Source organism: Ranitomeya imitator, chromosome 3 (genome assembly GCF_032444005.1).
Source record: "Ranitomeya imitator isolate aRanImi1 chromosome 3, aRanImi1.pri, whole genome shotgun sequence".
NCBI classification, from domain to species: domain Eukaryota; kingdom Metazoa; phylum Chordata; class Amphibia; order Anura; family Dendrobatidae; genus Ranitomeya; species Ranitomeya imitator.
The window spans coordinates 572823114-572842806 of NC_091284.1; the positions used below are offsets into that span (position 1 = coordinate 572823114).

At 48.2% G+C, this 19693-nt stretch overlaps 1 protein-coding gene across 1 annotated transcript in view; it reads left to right on the plus strand.

Moving 5' to 3' along the window:
• Positions 1-1666: 1666 nt before the first annotated feature.
• Positions 1667-19693, plus strand: part of TM9SF2 (transmembrane 9 superfamily member 2) — a 94610-nt gene continuing 76583 nt past the window's right edge. The window contains exons 1-2 of the mRNA XM_069757967.1: positions 1667-2267; positions 9736-9803. Coding sequence (XP_069614068.1) covers positions 2139-2267; positions 9736-9803 — 197 coding nt within the window. The 5' untranslated portion in view covers positions 1667-2138. The remainder of the gene's footprint in view (positions 2268-9735; positions 9804-19693) is intronic.

The window sequence follows — 19693 nt, forward strand, 5'->3', positions numbered from 1 at the left end:
AGCAGAGCGTCCTGGTAGCAGTCTGGTAGAGAATATCTTTTCCATCTACAGGGAAAAAAATAATCCTCACATGTAAAGCGACATAGAATAAATGGCGCTATAATAATAAATAATAATAAAATGCACCTTTCCTTTAGTAATGAAAAACATTTTGAGATGGATAATCAATCAAGTAGTCTTTTGGCTGCGTAATAAACCAGAATAAGTCATCCTCGGCTATTTTAAACATTGCTTCCCACGATGGTGATATTTTACTGTCTAATGAGAGAGTTCTAAATCATTCTGTTTCCTTTTATTAAGAATTATATGTGAGTAAAATAGCCCTACCTGAGGATCCAATTGTTAGGTTCCTGAGGGATCTGGCTATGTCTGCCTTTACAGATGAACTCTGTCACCCAAAGCCAATTTAGATGGCGCCTATACTATCATTTTTTTGGTGGCTCCACCGCCTGTGGCTTTGACTCTGTACTGTCAAGTATAGAGAGTGGGTAGGTTCCCAGTGGAAGCTGCCCGGGAATGAGCACGTCACTTCTACAAGACATGACATAAGACGGAACATATGCACAGCTGTTTTGACATTCCTGTGCATTATGTTCATCCCGTCTCCAAGACTTCTCACGTGCTGCGCCGATTCTTTGGAATGCTCTACCCAGGACAATTCAATTAATCCCCATAGTTTCAAGTGTCGCCTAAAAACACATTTCTTTAGACTGTCCTATCTCCCCACCTCACTTATCTAACTATCCCTGTTTCACCAATACAAAATTTTGTGGAAAATCATGACCCCTGTAGCATCTGTTCACACCCTCCATACACTCCACAGCCCTCTGTGCCTGTGCTATACACATACTGGCTAGTGACCAGCTCGTCCAGCGTTATGTGCACACCCTATATAGTACATTATGGCTGCATCGTACAATACACGCACATTTTACCGCGTCCCCCTTTTCCTCATAGATTGTAAGCTTGTGAGCAGGACCCACTTTACATCTCCTCTAAAATGTAAAGTGCTGCAGAATATGTTGGCGCCATAATTATTATTTTATGTGATCCTTTTCGTCAGACTCCGGGTGGAATCTCCCTTCCAAGACACAACGTGCACAGAGCCTTCGGCTTCCACTGGAAATCTGCAGATCTGATTGTATGGTCCTTTTTTATCCTTCAATAAAACAAATTCTAATCCCAATGCCCAGATCCATGGCCCCTAACTACAACCTTCATACAGGCTGTGACAGATTGCCGCACTACCATGGGTAACAATAACTGTCCGCCTTCTGGCCTGGGATGTGGCGTGTGTACGTTATACGCGCAGTCTGTGGCCAATGTGCCCGTGTTAGTCCATCGCCACCCTGGCTGGTCACAATAAGGACTTGTCCGGGCTGATGATGTGGCTACTCTGTAGCACAGGCCACCAGGATCCTGACTACCACTATCACCGGCCAGATGGCCCTTTAACCCCTTCACCGCTCTGGAGCAGTCACGCCGCGGATCCAGCACTTTGCGGCTCTTTGGCCAGAAAGCGGTTAACCCTTGTATTACCAGTATGTGCCGTTATGGCGGCCACCTCCTCGCGCTCCCATTAGCCCTGGCACCTCTGTGCCAGCAGAGTCACTTACAGGGGGAAGTGCCAGTGTCAGCAATATAGTGGGGTGGGACTGAGCTGTAGGAAGGTGGTCCCGGATCACTCAGAGGGGGCACTCCACAGCCACCAAGTGCAGTGTACGGACAATGCCACATCTGCTCTATGGCCTGCACCATCTTCACATCTGCTGAGGTCTTTTCCATCAGGAAGTACAGAGGAGACCCCTCCACGTCCCTGCCCTGCCTGCCGGGGGGCTACCTGGCAGTCCATTCCTCTGACAACCTGGGTGACACGCACAGAACACGCCGGGTGTAGGTGTGACAGGAACAGTGGCCCGCAGGGCTGGGGACAGTCACACGTCTCTGGGTCGCAGCTTCGTTTCCATAGAAACCGGTCTATCGCAAACCCTGTGACTGCAGCTTCCAGGCGCGGTCACGTGACACCGGACCCGGAAGTGGGGGGCGGAGACTGCTGTGCAGGCCGCAGTTCTGAGGCGGACGTCAGAGCGGGTGACGTGTCTGAGGAGCAGGAAGCGATTGTACGGTGACCCTCAGTGATGGCGAGCTCCGCGCTGCTGCTGCTTCTCCTGCTGGCGGCCGTCCTCAGGCCCGGGGCTGCCTTCTACCTGCCGGGCCTGGCTCCTGTCAGCTTCTGTGAGCCGGGGAAAGAGACGGCGGAGTGTAAGGTGAGCGGGGCCTCCCTGGTCATGTGACCACCGGCGATGCGGGGCTTGTGCTCCATGGCCATCTCCAGGAGTGAGCGCAGGCTGTGTGTTCTCATGTGCCGGGGGGATCACCCTGTGAGACCCCATTACTGAGAGGGCTGCCCAGGACTGTTCCTCTGACTGGCCGCCATGTATTCCTGCACATCCCTCTGTAGTGTCCCCTGGCCGAGCCCCCCATAGATGGTGATCATATATATGACTAGGGCAGCGCAGGCCTCCAAGTGTGGGGGTCCTGGATTCACAGCCCAGCTGTAAGCAGTCTATGTTCTCCTGTGTTTGGGGGGCTTCCTCCGGGTTCTCCGATCTCCTCCCTCGCACCAGCTGAAGGGGGATTTATGGGAGAGCGATGATGATGATGATGAGTGTATTGCTCTGTAGTAAGTGATTGCGCTATATTAGCTGGCACAATGAATGACGCCCGCGTGTACGGTCTACGGTGGATGCCGCACACCTGACACCTGTACGTTGTCATGTTAGGAGAGTATATCGTATGTAATGGCAAACTCAATTCTGCAGAAATGTGAGCGGTGAAACACTGGCCGTCCAAGCTCTCCCAGCACCCTGCAAATAGGTAAAGGACACTGCAGTGAGAGGGATCTTGTATAACCAGTGTGTCAGTACCAGATGCATAAGAGGGGCTTGTCTGGAAATGGGCTCTGTCCCTCTACACAAGCTGATATAGGTGGTAAAAAGACCCCTAATCCGGTGTATTTGGCGGTCATTTACTGCGCTGTTAATACAGGCTGACAAGTGTACTATGCACAGAGAATATGACTGTTCTGTGTGCTTAGAATATCTTCTTATTAGCAGCACGTCTCTCAATAATGATATATATGTATATTATATATAATCTCTATATAGGCATATAAATCATTGTACTGCTGGCCTGGAGAGACTGGCTGATAGTCAGGAACAAGTGTTCTTACGCCACGGTCACACATTCAGTATTTGGTCAGTATTTTATGTCACTACATGTAAGCCACAATCAGGAGTGGGACAATCAGAGGAAAAATATAATAGAAACTCGTCACCACTTCTGTATTTATCGCCCACTCCTGATTTTGGCTCAGAAATACTGATGTAAAATACTGAACGTGTGAATGGGGCCTTACAAAAGCTTGTTCACCATTGGGCCGGTACAGCCTGTGTGCTATGTTGGTGTGTGCGCTTGTAGTCCAGAGCTGCATTTATAATTCTGCTACTACTCGGTGTAGTGCCCAATAGAAATGAGACTCTTCAGAATCAAGATTATTTGAAAAAGCTTTGTTCAGCCACTTCTACCACTGAATTCTGCTACAAATCTCAGTATATTTAGGCTTGCTATACAGCTGTAAGAGTACAGTGTTAATTGTAAAGAAACTGCATTATTGATGTGCTTTTATTCTCTAGATAAACTGAAGATCCATATACAGTCCCTGAATATATAAGTTTCCTATAATGGCCCTTACTCTGCTGTTCACACCCACTGGTGGTGGTAATGCCTCATTGTGTAGAGTGACCTATCCCGGCTATTAAACCTGACAAACCTGTTGCTGACATGTCACCATGTCCTGTTTAACAAGCACCATGCTGCCTGATTTAATTGTCTTTTCTGCTTCCTTGTGATAATGTACATATATTCACATTGTGCAGACAGGTCCATTGTCCTGATAGTCAAAATTTGAAGAAATAGCATTGTGCCATTTGGCTTATAGCAGCTGTGGAGGGATACAGCACTCTGAATTCTGGATCCTGTGTATTCACAAGGTGGGGGCTTCCACCATCTCTCACCGGTGACTGACGGCATGATGTAGGGGCAGAGACACTGATTCCAGGGATGTCACTTGATGGGCTACTTCCTGTCATTTTATTAAAATCCTCATTTTTTATACTACAGATGAAGCAGCTGTCTAAATGTTGAGCCCTGTATAACTCCCTCCCACACCCATGATTGGCAGCTTTCTGTGTACACTGTGCATAGGCAGTAAGCTGTCAATCACTGGTGAGGGTGGGGTTACACAGCACAGGGTTACAGGGCACTAGAAAGCTAGTTCTCTAGTGAATCTCCTGATGATAGAATTCTGATTATATTGACCCTACAAAAGCTGCCTAGGAAGTGACACATCATTGGAATCACAGTCTCCGTTCCTACATCATGCTACACTTAGGGTATGTGCACACGTTGCGGATTTTGCTGCGGATCCGCAGCGTTTCCGCAGCCACGGATCCGCAGCAGTTTCCCATGAGTTTACAGTACAATGTAAACCTATGGGAAACTAAATCCGCAGTGCCCATGCTGCAGAAAAAAGCGCGGAAACGCAGCGTTTTTACACCTGTTCCAATAGAAAACTGCAGATGTAAAACCGCAGCGGAATCCGCAATAGAAAACGCGTTAAATCCGCAGAGGAGCTTTCTACGTGTGCACATACCCTTAGGTTACGTGACAAAAACCTGCCAACACATTTCTTATAAGCAGGGAAGCAGGTTAACATCTGTACAACATGGAGGATGTATCATTCCCCCACCCTGCCTGGTAGAGTGCTGTCACTGGGACCATGAGTCAATATGCATAATCCAGGCCACTTGTTACACAGGGGTACGTATAATCAATCCTGAACTGTAGGAGACGCACTAAGCATGTGTGCATATGGATTTTTTTTTTCTGCTGTGCCAAGAACCCCTCTAGATTGTTGACGATGGTGAAATTTCTGTGTGTCACATCTAATTTACATTAGAGTTTTTCTGTGGGGCGGGGATGAGATTCCACGGCATTTCATCCACAGTGCTACAACTGTGATATGCAAATCTAGCCTAGAATAAAAACAATGTAAATGGTAACACATGGGGTACTTGACTTTTTTTTTTTTAAATCAAAAAAGCCATCCCACTGCGATACGGCATACCCACTAAGGATGGTCCCTACACGCTCACCTCGCTATGCCAGCTGGACCTGACTGTGGGAAGCAGAGTAGATAAAGGTGCCCAAAGAAGAAGGGCTACAAGAGTACAAGAAACTGAGGCAAAACCAAAGAAATAATGACGTAGAATAAAAACAAGTAATGGTCACTATTCTAGTAACCCTATGTGTCTATGCAGATTTTCACTCTCCTCAGAGACAAGCTGATTGAGATGAATGTGCATTCTTGTAATAGAAATTCGCCAGAAAGATATCTGCTCATTAATGATGAGTGAGCGTGCTCGGATAAGGTGTTTTCCATATTCGTGTGCTGATAGTGTCTTCGGTGTGCTCGAATGCTATGTTCGAGTCGCTGTGGCTTCATGTCTCACGGCTGTTTGACAATCTGTTTGTTAGCAATCCCTGCATGTATTTCGGCTGTCGAACAGCCTTGAGACATGACGCCGTGGTGACTCGAACATAGTATAAGGCTATGTCTTCAAGTTCAGGAATTCCTGCGCTTTAGACGCATCATATTCATAGACTGGGTTATTTATCTTGCGGAGACGGAGTGTCTCCAGAAGATAGATGGAGATGCTGCAGTCCGGAAAGATGTGCCGCATGTCCGGTTATGCAGGGCTGCCGGATGCGGCCCTGCTCGCATAGTGGAGATGGGATTTCATAAAATCTCCACTAGGCTGTAACATCTGGAAGCTGCGGATTTACGCAGCGTCCTATCCGCAGCAAATCCTGAAGGTTTCCTGACTGTGGAAACATAGCCTTAGAGTACGCCGAAGATACTCGATTAGCACACGATCATGCTCGGATAACACCTCATCTGAGGACCATTGTTATGGAAATTTGGTTTGGATAAATCTATCCCTGTGTGTGCTGCGGCCGTTCCCAATAAGACGGAGTATTTCGAGTGCTCATCAAGAATGGCATTGTACACCATGGTGACAGAATAACATTCCACCAATACTGATGGTTTATTGTACATACATGGTTTTATAATTGCATATAGAAAGGAGGTTGTTAGGGGTGGTTAGTTAATTACCATATTGTCAAGCTTCTCTGTTATTGGTTATCTAAATATATGTGGAATATTGTGATTAATGCACATATGAAGCTGATTTAGCAACTAAAGTGTAACTATCATCACCTTTCTGCATCTAAGACAAAGTTGAGACCTCTGATCATCACTTAATACATCTGGTGCTGTTCCGCTTTTGCTTGGAATACCCCAGTGTGTCTGGCTTATATCAGTTTGTCAGCCATTTTATGCAATTGATTATACTGTATATATTAGCTGTGAGTATTTATGAGTTTATATGCAAGTGAGATCTATATGAAATGTATATATATTTCCATCACACCATAGATGGTAGTCCTATGAGGCATCCTGCCCTAATGTACAAATACAGATAAAATCAGTATGGATCCTATGTCATATGCCCTACTTGTTTTTGACTTTGCCCCGTTCACCTTAATGTAGCACAACTGCGATGCCGAACACATTTGGACTGTTTTGGTGCTGTTTCTTTAAGAAGAAAAGCTATGTTTCTATTGTCCCATACAGACTCTTAAAAAAAAAAAAAAAAAGTTTTCCTGTGTTAAGGGCATATTACTAGATATGCCTTCCATTTTTGATCGGTGTAGGCACACATCTTGTGGCTGTAGCACTGGCATAGCATTATTCCGCTGTATAACTCTCGGTACCCCACTAAACATAAAGAGGGCATGTCCTAGCTAGATACTAATAATGTTGTGTTTTCGATGCAGTTCTGTTTTTTTGCTGGTACAATACTTGTAAAAACAAAAGCTCATAGAAATACAAGAAATGTATCTTAGGAAGACTTTGTACGTGTAGCGTCTTTTCCTTAGAATTACTTATGCAAAATACTTGAATCTACACTAAAAGTAGGGAGAAAATCCACAATTACCATATTTGTATGGATTTCTACTTCATAAATGAAACGAGGTGATATAGTCATTATCAGATAGGTGTCCAATATTGGTGCTGTAGTTGGTGAGGAATCTGTAAAGGCTCACACCTACCACTGAGCACAGGATATTTCATCATGTCAGCATTCTTATCTTGGTGTCATGTGGAGAAAAAAAAGGATGTTGCTTCCTGGCTTATGACAGTGACATGTATTGTTGTCATGATCTCTTTAGAGGCAGCTGGTTTTAGTGCATACAGTATATAGTCCAAAAAAAGTGTGCCTAATTAGGAAGGTCCCTAACTCTAGTAACTCATCTTGCTATGTGCCCCAGGCCTCAAAATAGATGGGGACAGAGCAGGATCTGGGCCTGGCTGTATTAACACCTGCCTATTAGAAACTGAGCAGATAACTGTGTACAGGCCAAGGGGGATACTCCCACCCAAATGTACTGAGCACAAGAAATTAAAGCAATGCCAAAGACAAGGACTGGCACACCTGTTAGTATAAGGCTAATATGCAGGTGCACAAGTACACTGTGGCCATTAATGGACAAATATAGCCTAGAAAAAAACCATAATGCTTAGGCTCACTGCAGTAGTAAGTACAGTAAATAGTAACACACACAAAAAAATGTTTAATGGTTGCATATTACACGTATACCAATAGGTGTTCTGGCCCTTCTTTTGATTTTGCATTAGTTTCTTGTGTTCAGTACATTTGGGTAGGGGTATCCCCCTTGGCCTATACACCTTCATCTGCTCCGCTTCCCACAGGCAGGTGTTGTACCTTCCTCTTGGCCTGTACACCATTATCTGCTCCGCTTTCCACAGGCAGGTGTTGTACCTTCCTCTTGGCCTATACACCTTCATCTGCTCCGCTTTCCACAGACAGGTGTTGTACCTTCCTCTTGGCCTGTGCACCATTATCTACTCCGCTTCCCACAGGCAGGTGTTGTACCTTCCTCTTGGCCTGTGCACCATTATCTACTCCGCTTCCCACAGGCAGGTGTTGTACCTTCCTCTTGGCCTGTGCACCATTATCTACTCCGCTTCCCACAGGCAGGTGTTGTACCTTCCTCTTGGCCTGTGCACCATTATCTGCTCCGCTTTCCACAGGCAGGTGTTGTACCTTCCTCTTGGCCTGTACACCTTTATCTACTCCGCTTTCCACAGGCAGGTGTTGTACCTTCCTCTTGGCCTGTGCACCATTATCTACTCCGCTTCCCACAGGCAGGTGTTGTACCTTCCTCTTGGCCTGTGCACCATTATCTACTCCGCTTTCCACAGGCAGGTGTTGTACCTTCCTCTTGGCCTGTGCACCATTATCTGCTCCGTTTCCCACAGACAGGTGTTGTACCTTCCTCTTGGCCTGTGCACCATTATCTGCTCCGCTTTCCACAGGCAGGTGTTGTACCTTCCTCTTGGCCTGTGCACCATTATCTGCTCCGTTTCCCACAGGCAGGTGTTGTACCTTCCTCTTGGCCTGTGCACCATTATCTGCTCCGCTTCCCACAGACAGGTGTTGTACCTTCCTCTTGGCCTGTGCACCATTATCTGCTCCGTTTCCCACAGGCAGGTGTTGTACCTTCCTCTTGGCCTGTGCACCATTATCTGCTCCGTTTCCCACAGGCAGGTGTTGTACCTTCCTCTTGGCCTGTGCACCATTATCTGCTCCGCTTCCCACAGGCAGGTGTTGTACCTTCCTCTTGGCCTATACACCTTCATCTGCTCCGTTTCTCACAGGCAGATGTTAAACAGTCAGACAGAGGTCCTGCTCTGCCCCCCATTTATTTATAACAAGGCGAGTTACTAGACTTAGGGACGAGTCTGATTGGGTTCACCTTGTTGCAGTGGGATGGCTTTTATGCTATTTTGATCAAAAATGCTACGTAAGTACCCTTTGGTGTTTTATTATACATGTGTTACTATCTACTTTCTATTCCTTTTTGAAAGGCAAGCAGGACAGTCAGAGCTCATGAATTCTGTGGCAATCATGAGCTAAACCCAATCTCTGCCCATGTGGGCAGCACGGTGGCTCAGTGGATAGCACTGCAGCCTTGTAGCGCTGGAGTCCTGGGTTCAAACCCCACCAAGGACAACATCTGCAAAGAGTTTGTTCTCTCCGTGTTTTCGTGGGTTTCCTCCGGGCACTCCGGTTTCCTCCCACATTCCAAAGAGGAATAGGGAACCTAGATTGTGAGCCCAAACGGGGACAGTGATGATAATGTGTGCAACCTGTAAAGCGCTGCGGAATATGTTAGCGCTATATAAAAATAAATATTATTATGTAATTTGACAGCTCCGCAGTGTCCCTGTTGCTGCTGGGATCTCGTGTTACTCAGCACAGGCTGCAGCAGCCTGTCTGGTGGGGCACAGCCTGAATACATTCGGACGCATGATAAAGAGGTGGATCCCAAAATTTGTGCTGGATGCATGTACGACTGCTACTATGGGCAGTATACCAATGAATATATTCCACAGTCTGCATTTTGTCATATGTATGTGCCAATGTTTTTTTTTTTTTTCTTTGAGCATCTAAATTGCATAGGTTTACAATGTGCTGTGTGCATTTCATATTTCCTACTAATCGCAGTTTCCATTTCTTCCAGTCCGACATTGAGCTCTTTGTGAACAGACTTGACTCCGTAGAATCTGTGCTCCCTTATGAATATGCTGCGTAAGTTTCCCTGTCTATAAACTGGCATCAGTGATTTTCTTATATTCTCATTTACTCATTGATTTAGTTTTCTATGTTGCTTTGCTTTTACATCTTTCAGTTTTCCTTTTTTTTTGTGTATTTTTACATGTTAGTTAATATTGTTGCTCCTGCTCTAAATACAGACTTGTACTTGGGGTGCCTGGGCCTTGTAATTTTCTCCCAAACTAAAGTAATTGGGCCATGAAGGAGTGTACAGTATTACCTCTCCAGAGATTGGTGATGAATCAGTGATCAGTTTGGGTCTTAATGCTGAAAATAATGGTTTTTATTTTTGGTGCAGCGTGAACAAGAGACAAATGTACCATGACAAAACCACACTAAAAAAAATATCAACAAAAACTATGCAAAACCTGCTTTTCTTTTCAGCAAGTTTCTTACTGCCAAGAGAGCAGGTTTTGTCTGCGGGACCAAAAATACATAAAAAATGCAATGTGTGAACATAGCCTTAACCCCTTCATGACCCAGCCTATTTTGACCTTAACCCCTTCATGACCGGGGGATTTTTCGTTTTTCCGTGTTCGTTTTTCGCTCCCCTCCTTCCCAGAGCCATAACTTTTTTATTTTTCCGTCAATTTGGCCATGTGAGGGCTTATTTTTTGCGGGACGAGTTGTACTTTTGAACGACATCATTGGTTTTAGCATGTCATGTACTAGAAAACGGGAAAAAAATTCCAAGTGCGGTGAAATTGCAAAAAAAGTGCAATCCCACATTGGTTTTTTGTTTGGCTTTTTTGCTAGGTTCACTAAATGCTAAAAATGACCTGCCATTATGATTCTCCAGGACAGTACGAGTTCATAGACACCTAACATGACTAGGTTATTTTTTATCTAAGTGGTGAAAAAAAATTCCAAACTTTGCTAAAAAAAAAAAAAAAAACAATTGCGCCATTTTCCGATACTCGTAGCGTCTCCATTTTTCATGATCTGGGGTCGGTTGAGGGCTTATTTTTTGCGTGCCGAGATGACGTTTTTAATGATAGCATTTTGGTGCAGATACGTTCTTTTGATCGCCCGTTATTGCATTTTAATGCAATGTCGCGGCGACCAAAAAAACGTAATTCTGGCGTTTCGAATTTTTTTCCTGCTACGCTGTTTAGCGATCAGGTTAATGCTTTTTTTTAATTGATAGATCGGGCGATTCTGAGCGCGGCGATACCAAATATGCGTAGATTTGATATTTTTTTTATTGATTTATTTTGATTGGGGCGAAAGGGGGGTGATTTAAACTTTTATGTTTTTTTTATTTTTTTCACATTTTTTTAAACTTTTTTTCTTAACTTTTGCCATGCTTCAATAGCCTCCATGGGAGGCTAGAAGCTGGCACAGCACGATCGGCTCTGCTACATAGCAGCGATCTGCTGATCGCTGCTATGTAGCAGAAATGGAGGTGTGCTGTGAGCGCCGACCACAGGGTGGCGCACACAGCCACCGCTCATCAGTAACCATAGAGGTCTCTGGGACCTCTATGGCTACAATATACAAGCATCGCCGACCCCCGATCATGTGACGGGGGTCGGCGATGACGTCATTTCCGGCCGCCCGGCCGGAAGCGGTAGTTAAATGCCGCTGTCTGCGTTTGACAGCGGCATTTAACTAGTTAATAGGTGCGGGCAGATCGCGATTCTGCCCGCACCTATTGCGGGCACATGTCAGCTGTTCAAAACAGCTGACATGTCCCGGCTTTGATGCGGGATCACCGCGGAGCCCTGCATCAAAGCAGGGGAGCCGGCATCGGACGGTATAGTACGTCCGATGCCGGTAAGGGGTTAAAGACCTGGCTGTTTTTTGTAATTCTGACCAGTGTCCCTTTATGAGGTAATAACTCAGGAACGCTTCAACGAATCCTAGCGGTTCTGAGATTGTTTTTTCGTGACATATTGGGCTTCATGTTAGTGGTAAATTTAGGTCGATAATTTTTGCGTTTATTTGTGAAAAAATGGAAATTTGGCTAAAATTCTGAAAATTTTGCAATTTTCAAATTTTGAATTTTTATTCTGTTAAACGAGAGTTATGTGACACAAAATGGTTAATAAATAACATTACCCACATGTCTACTTTACATCAGCACAATTTTGGGACCAAAATTTTTTTTTGCTAGGAAGCTATAAGGGTTAAAATTTGACCAGCGATTTCTCATTTTTACAACGAAATTTACAAAACCATTTTTTTTTAGGGACCACCTCACATTTGAAGTCAGTTTTAGGGGTCTATATGGCTGAAAATACCCAAAAGTGACACCATTCTAAAAACTGCACCCCTCAAGGTACTCAAAACCACATTCAAGAAGTTTATTAACTCTTCAGGTGCTTCACAGCAGCAGAAGCAACATGGAAGGAAAAAATGAACATTTACCTTTTATAGTCACAAAAATGATGTTTTAGCAACAATTTTTTTTTTATTTTCCCAAGGGTAAAAAGAGAAACTGGACACCAAAAGTTATTGTACAATTTGTCCTGAGTACACCGATACCCCATATGTGGGGGGAACCAATATTTGGGCACACGACAGGGCTCGGAAGGGAAGGAGCGCCATTTGACTTTTTCAACGAAAAATTGGCTCCAATCTTTAGCGGACACCATGTCGCGTTTGGAGAGCCCCTATGTGCCTAAACATTGGAGCTCCCCCACAAGTGACCCGTTTTGGAAACTAGACCCCCCCCCCCTTCCAAGGAGCTTATCTAGATGCATAGTGAGCACGTTGAACCCCCAGGTGCTTCACAAATTGATCCGTAAAAATGAAAAAGTACTTTTTTTTCACAAAAAATTTCTTTTAGCCTCAATTTTTTCATTTCACATGGGTAACAGGATAAAATAGATCCTAAAATGTATCGGGCGATTTCTCCTGAGTACACTGATACCTCACATGTGGGGGTAAACCACTGTTTGGGCACACGGTAGGGCTCAGAAGGGAAGGAGCGCCATTTGACTTTTTGAATGAAAAATTAGCTCCAATCGTTAGCTGACACCATGTCGCGTTTGGAGAGCCCCTGTGTGCCTAAACATTGGAGCTTCCCCACATGTGACCCCATTTTGGAAACTAGACCTCCCAAGGAACTAATCTAGATGTGCGGTGACCACTTTAAACCCTCAAGTGCTTCACAGAAGTTTATAACGCAGAGCCGTGAAAATAATAAATACGTTTTCTTTCCTCAAAAATTATTTTTTAGCCCACAATTTTTTATTTTCACAAGAGTAACAGGAGAAATTGGACCCGAAAAGTTGTTGTCCAGTTTGTCCGGAGTACGCTGATACCCCATATGTGGGAGGGGGGGAACCACTGTTTGGGCACACGTCGGGGCTCGGAAGCTAAGTAGTGACTTTTGAAATGCAGACTTTGATGGAATGGTCTGCGGGCGTCACGTTGCGTTTGCAGAGCCCCTGATGTGGCAAAACAGTAGAAACCCCCCACAAGTGACCCCTCTTTGGAAACTAGACCCCACAAGGAACTTATCTAGATATGTGGTGAGCACTTTGAACCCCCAAGTGCTTCACAGAAGTTTACAACGCAGAGCCGTGAAAATAAAAAATCATGTTTCTTTCCTCAAAAATGATGTTTTAGCAAGCAATTTTTTATTTTCACAAGGGTAACAGGAGAAATTGGACCCCAATAGTTGTTGCCGAGTTTGTCCTGAGTATGCTGGTACCCCATATGTGGGGGTAAATCACTGTTTGGGCGCACGTCGGGGCTAGGAAGGGAGGGAGCACCATTTGACTTCTTGAATGCAAGATTGACTGGAATCAATGGTGGCGCCATGTTGCGTTTGGAGACCCCTGATGTGCCTAAACCGTGGGAACCCCTCAATTCTAACTCCAACACTAACCCCAACACACCCCTAACCCTAATCCCAACTCTAGCCATAACCCTAATCACAACCCTAACCCCAACACACCCCTAACCCTAATTCCAACCCTAACTCTAATTCCAACCCTAACTCTAAGGCTATGTGCCCACGTTGCGGATTTGTGTGAGATTTTTCCGCACCATTTTTGAAAAATCCGCAGGTAAAAGGCACTGCATTTTACCTGCGGATTTACCGCGGATTTCCAGTGTATTTTGTGCGAATTTCACCTGTGGATTCCTATTGAGGAACAGGTGTAAAACGCTGCGGAATCCGCACAAAGAGTTGACATGCTGCGGAAAATACAACACAGAGTTTCCGCGCGGTATTATCCGCACCATGGGCACAGCGGATTTGGTTTTCCATAGGTCTACATGGTACTGTAAACCTGATGGAAAACTGCTACGAATCCGCAGCGGCCAATCCACTGCAGGTCCGCAGCCAAATCTGCTGCAGATCCGAAGCCAAATCCGCACCGTGTGCACAAAGCCTAATTCTAACCCTAACCCTAGTTCTAACCCTAATTCTAGCCGTAACCCAAACCCTAACCCTAAGTCCTGGGGGGAGGACAGAGGGGAGAGCGGACAGGAGGACGGAGGGGAGCGGAGGACATCAAATGACAGGACAGAGGACCGGAGGGGAGGCGATCGGTGGCGGTGGGGGGGTCAGATCACGATCTCCAGCCATGGCGTGAAGCTATTGCACCATCGGCCATGGCTGGATTGTAATATTTCACCAGTTTTCATTGGTGAAATATTACTATCGCTCTGATTGGCTGTTTAAAGTGACGTTTCACTTTCAATCAGAGCGATCTTAGCCATGGGGGGGGGGGGGGGGGAGGCCACTCCCCCTGTCCCTGCAGGCGGGTGAAATTACAGTTAACCCTTTCACCCGGCCTGCAGGAGCCCAATCCGGCCATGACGCATATTCTGCGTCACAGGTCGGAATGGCACAGGTTTTCATGACGCATACGGTGCGTCAAAGGTCGGGAAGGGGTTAAGGTCCAGGCACCCCCATCATTCAAACTGCACTTTACAGGTATTAAATCTATGAAAGCCACACACTGGAGTACTATATCTGCAAGATTAAGATACAATGTTTTCTCTATCGCCTTTCATTGGGGGACACAGGAACCATGGGTGTATGCTGCTGCCACTAGGAGGCTGACACTATGCAAATAAAAAGTTAGCTCCTCCTCTGCAGTATACACCCTACCGACGGGAAGTAGGATATTCAGTTTAGCTTAGTGTCAGTAGGAGGTGGACACGGGTCTTTCATTAGACCCTTATCTACCTCAATGTGCGTCGTTTCCTTTCAGGTTTTTCCGGAGGGATACAGGGTGAACAGTCACACCTGTAGTCCCACAATGTGGACTATGAGTACGGCGTGTACTGCCACCCCGTATCCTCATAGATCCCTCACCAGGACCAAGATCCTAGCACACAAGCGTGCTTAGAAGTCCGGTTCCTGGCTCCGTCCCCCACCCACTCGCCCACCAGAGCCTGTCGGTCGGAGGAGACGAGGACGTCCATCAGCTCCGTGGACGTCTCATTCCTTCCAGGTTAGTACCGGCGGGGGATGTTTAGGTGAGTATTTTCCCTCCCCACCCTGTGGCTTCCCTGGATCCTAAAAAGGGGGTTCCTATTTAGGGGTTTTCTGATGCGAATCGCATCTCTTTTCAGCCGCGCCACTTCCGTGGATGCGGCCTCCCTGTCCCCTGTTCCGGCGCGGCTGCCTTTACGGAACACCGCGCCGCTTCTTGTCCGGGCACGCTATCTGCGTGGCCGTGCTCATGGGGGGACATTCCCGCCTCGGGTCCTGCAGGCTTCCCCCCCCCCCCCTCGCCCTCTATCCAGCCCCAGCTTTAGCGCGGCCCTCAGTGGCTCCCGTGCTCCGGCCGCTGTATGCGGCCGTTCATTTCCTTTCAGCGCGGCGGCTTACCAGCCGCCGCATTGCTGCGGCTTCCCTGCTCCGGCCGCTGTATGCGGCTGTTCATTTCTTTTCAGCACGGCCGCCGCATCGCTAATCGGGCCCCCTGCAGCTGCGTCCCTCTGGCCGCTTACAGCGCCGCGCATCCTCCTCAGCGTGGCGGCTTGCCAGACCGCCTCACCGCTTTGGACCGGCAGCTGCGCTACTCCCGCCGCTGTAGGCGGCCGCTCACCTATCGCTTTCTGCGGCGCACTGTTCACCGCTGCGGCCCTTCCATGCCGGCACCGATCGCTAATTTAGGCCCCGGCTTCTGCCTGGGCCTACTTCCGGTGCCGGACTCCGCCCCCTTTCTTCTCTCATCGGGCGGGCTTTTCTCCCGCCCGACATTTTCACTGCGGCCCGCCTTCTATCCGCCCACTGGCGCCATCTTGGGACTCCTTTACATGCACCTCTCATCCGTCGCCACATCTCAGGAGCCCATACCGCGGTCACATCCGCAGATCGGTCCAATTTGCGGCAGGAGCTCATATCACCCTCCTGCCTAAAAGACGACTTCTTACCGGAGGCCCATCCTATCAAGCCGAACAGCGTCCTCCGGATCCCGTTTTTCGTCTACCGTGAGTAGTTCTGCTCTGCAGACCGACACTCCCCTCTGCCCCCACCCCCCCCTGCCCTCTATCCACTCGGGCAAAAAAGGGGGCCATTTTCGTCTTCCTACTCCTGCAGCAACCCGATTGTGCCCACCGCCCAGGATCCCCCAGCCGATCCGCCCGAGAGTGATTCCCCAGTCCCAGGCTGGGCCTCCTCTCCGTCTCAATCGGTGGCCAATCTAACACGGGTGTCTCAACCCTGGTGTCCGTGCTGGATCGGTTACCCCTGCAGACCCCCGCAGTAGCCACCGGGTCGCTGAAGGCTCCGTCCGAGCCCTCCAAGGCTAGCTGAAAAAGGTCCAGACAGGAATGCCAGTCTGAGTCCTCTTCTCGCTCCATCTCGACACTCGGTCCTCCTCTGCAGTCGGCGTCCTCCCGATCCTCCTCCCCTGAGTCAGGCGAGGCATTCTCTGATACGCCTTCGGAGGATAATTTGCGGCCGGATTCGAACCAAATCGCTAACATGTGGGATATGGTTCAAAGCCTCATTGGAGCGACCAATCAGACCTGTGGCATCAAAGATTCCTCTACGAAACCCGCAGATCAGGCGCTTTCTTTAGACGGTCCAAGCTACCTCCCAAGGTATTTGCTCCTCATCCTGAATTCAAAGAGCTTCTGTCCAGAGAAAGAGCGAATTCGACCAGACGTTCTCAAAGAGACAGTCTTGGAGTCTCATATCTCTTTCCTCCGGATCTCATTGCCAACCGGAATGAGAGGCGTTAGAGAACGACCTCTCCCCCTGTGGATCCGTCGGCTGCTAAACTTGCCACCAACACAGTCCTTACGCTGTCCGGTGGGCGGCTCTGAAAGATTCCATCGATAGGATCATGGAATCCTTCGTGAAGTCGGCTCTCAAAACTGCCGAATCATCCCAATGCCCAGCTTGGGCTTCCACTTGGGTTTCGAAGTCTGTATCCGAGGGGCTAAACAACTCCGTTGGGGCATTCAAGCTGGAGCTCCATCAGGTCGGCTGGCGGAACTTGCCTCCCAGATTTCTCACGCCGGGGAATAATTTGTGCCCTGGACGTCGCGTCTTCTGCCGCACAGGCGTCCAGTAATGTTGTTGCCAGCTGTCGCACTGTTTGGCTCAAGAGTCATCAAAGAAGTCCCTTACGAGCCTGCCTTTTCAGGGTTCACGTCCTTTTCGGTTCCAAGCTGGACCAAATTTATTAAGGACGACACTGGCGGCACCAGTTCCCTTCTCCAGACCTCGCCTACTTCCCCTTAGGCGGCTACTTCGGTCTTTTTGACCTTTTTCGTAGTTTTGCGGCATCAGATTCCTCTTCGCAACAGCAGAGGCCTCTGGCACGTTAGATAGAAGAAGGTATTCTTCGACTCACTCTTTCCTGGCGTGCCTGCTACTCCTAAGGTGGATTCTCCAGGTCCAGGACTGGAAGTTCCACCTAGGCATGACCCACGACTAGGCCCCAGCCCGTTTCTCAGACCGGGCAACCGTCTCCTGTTCCTCAGGGACGTCTGGGTCTCCTCAGTAGAGGGCGCATGGGCCAGGGCACTTGTATCCTCTAGATACAAAATCTTCATTTCACGGTCCTGGGATCGTTTTCTTCAAATCCCAACCTCCAAGAGACCCCGCTCTAGTCCCGGGTTTCTTTACAGCCATTGTTTCCCTCCTTAAATCTGGGGTAAACGTTCCCGTCCCAGAACAGGAATGGTTCATCGGTTCACAGGCTTCTCTTCGAATCTTTCTGTACTGACAGAGGACAGCAAGGTTCGTCCCAGTCCGGATCTCCATTTGCTGTACAGGAAGTTTCGTCGGAGACACTTCAGGATGATATTCCCTCGTTCAGTAATCACTTTCATGGAGGCTCAGGAATTTCGGTTTCAGGCTCCCGAAAGTCTATCCATCTTTTCCGACATTCTAACCGTTGCGGGTGGCTCATCAACAGGAAGAAGTTCCGTCTTGTTCAGCGTCTCGTATCTCTGGGCATGTTCTTCGACACTTGTCGGACCAGAGTCTTCCTTCCCGAGGACAGGATATCCCTCCTTTGTCAGGAAGTTCGCTTGCTCCAGGGTTCTCGGCCCTAAGGAGGTTTGGTTGCAACATCGGAAGCAGTTTGCCCTTCGCCCGTTTCTTTCAAGACTTCTTCAGCAGGCTATTTTATCGCAGGGTACAGGTCTGTCTTCTCCCTGCATCGTCCGATCCGGCTTTCTCCCAGGTCAAATGGTTCCTCGACTGGTGGCCGAGGTCACTTCTCTTATCCCAGAGTAGATCCTTCACAGCATATCCTTCCTTCCAGTTCCCTGGCAGGTGGTGACGACGGACGCCCGTCCACTCGCGGAGGCGCGGGGCTTTGTCTCCTATTCTTTCAGGGTTGTTGGTCGGTGCAGGAGCCTCCTTTGCCGATCAATGTCCTCGAGTCCCGGATCATCTTTTCTGTCTTTCCTTCACTGGGTAAGGATTCTCAGCAGCCTGCCAATTCGAATCCAGACAGACAATGACACAGCAGTGCATATGTCTACCACCAGGGGTGGACTCGGCGTTCGCTGGCCTCGGCCGAGATTCCAGGACCCTCCTTTGGACAGAGGCAACGGTGCTGGTGAGCTCCGCAGTGCATGTCCCCGGCGTAGACATTTAGGCTGCCGACTTCCTCGGCCGCGAGGGTCTCGCGGCAGGGGAATGGTACTTCAGGAGGTTTCCTATCGGATTGCTCTACGATGGGGGACTCCAGAGGTGGACCTCATGGCGTCCCCATTGAACAGGAGGTCCCTCGGGTCGGCCCAGGGTCCCGTGATCCTCTCAGTGGTGTTGTCTCTCTGGCCATTCCTCGGTCGCAGTTCGGGCTCCCCTATCGGTTCCCACGCCTTCCCTTGCTTTCCAAGCTGTCGAAAAAGATCAAGGCTGGATGGGTGCCGGTCATTCTGATCGTCCCGGATTGGCCAAGGAGGTCTTAGTTTGCAGACATCGCCAATCTTCCGCGGACACCCCTGGTGTCTTCCGGGCGGACCCGATCTGCTGTCTCAGGGTCCGATCTGCCACCCGCATTATCGGTCGCTCAGTTTAACGGCGTGGCTGTGGACTCCACAGTTCTAATAGCGTCCGGCCTTTCGGCCCAGATGAGTCACTCTATAATCCAGGCTGGGAAGCCTTTGTCTTCTTCCAGGATCTACTATCGTACCTGGAAGGCTTACTTTCGTTGATGCGAGTCCAACCACTTTTCACCTATGTCCTTTTTCCCTGCCTTCCTTTTGGTTTTCCTTCAGGCAGGGCTGGATTCGGGCTTCGCTCTTAGTTCCCTAAAGGACCAGGTTCCTGCGCTCTTCTTCCCTTTCAGAAGACGTTATCTTCTCAGCCACAGGTTAAGACCTCCCTTCAAGGAGTAGCCCACGCTGTCCCTCCGTACAGGGCCTCTGTGGATTCATGGGATTTATAGGTTGGATTGGTTGTGCTTAGGGGTTCCCCCCTTTGAGCC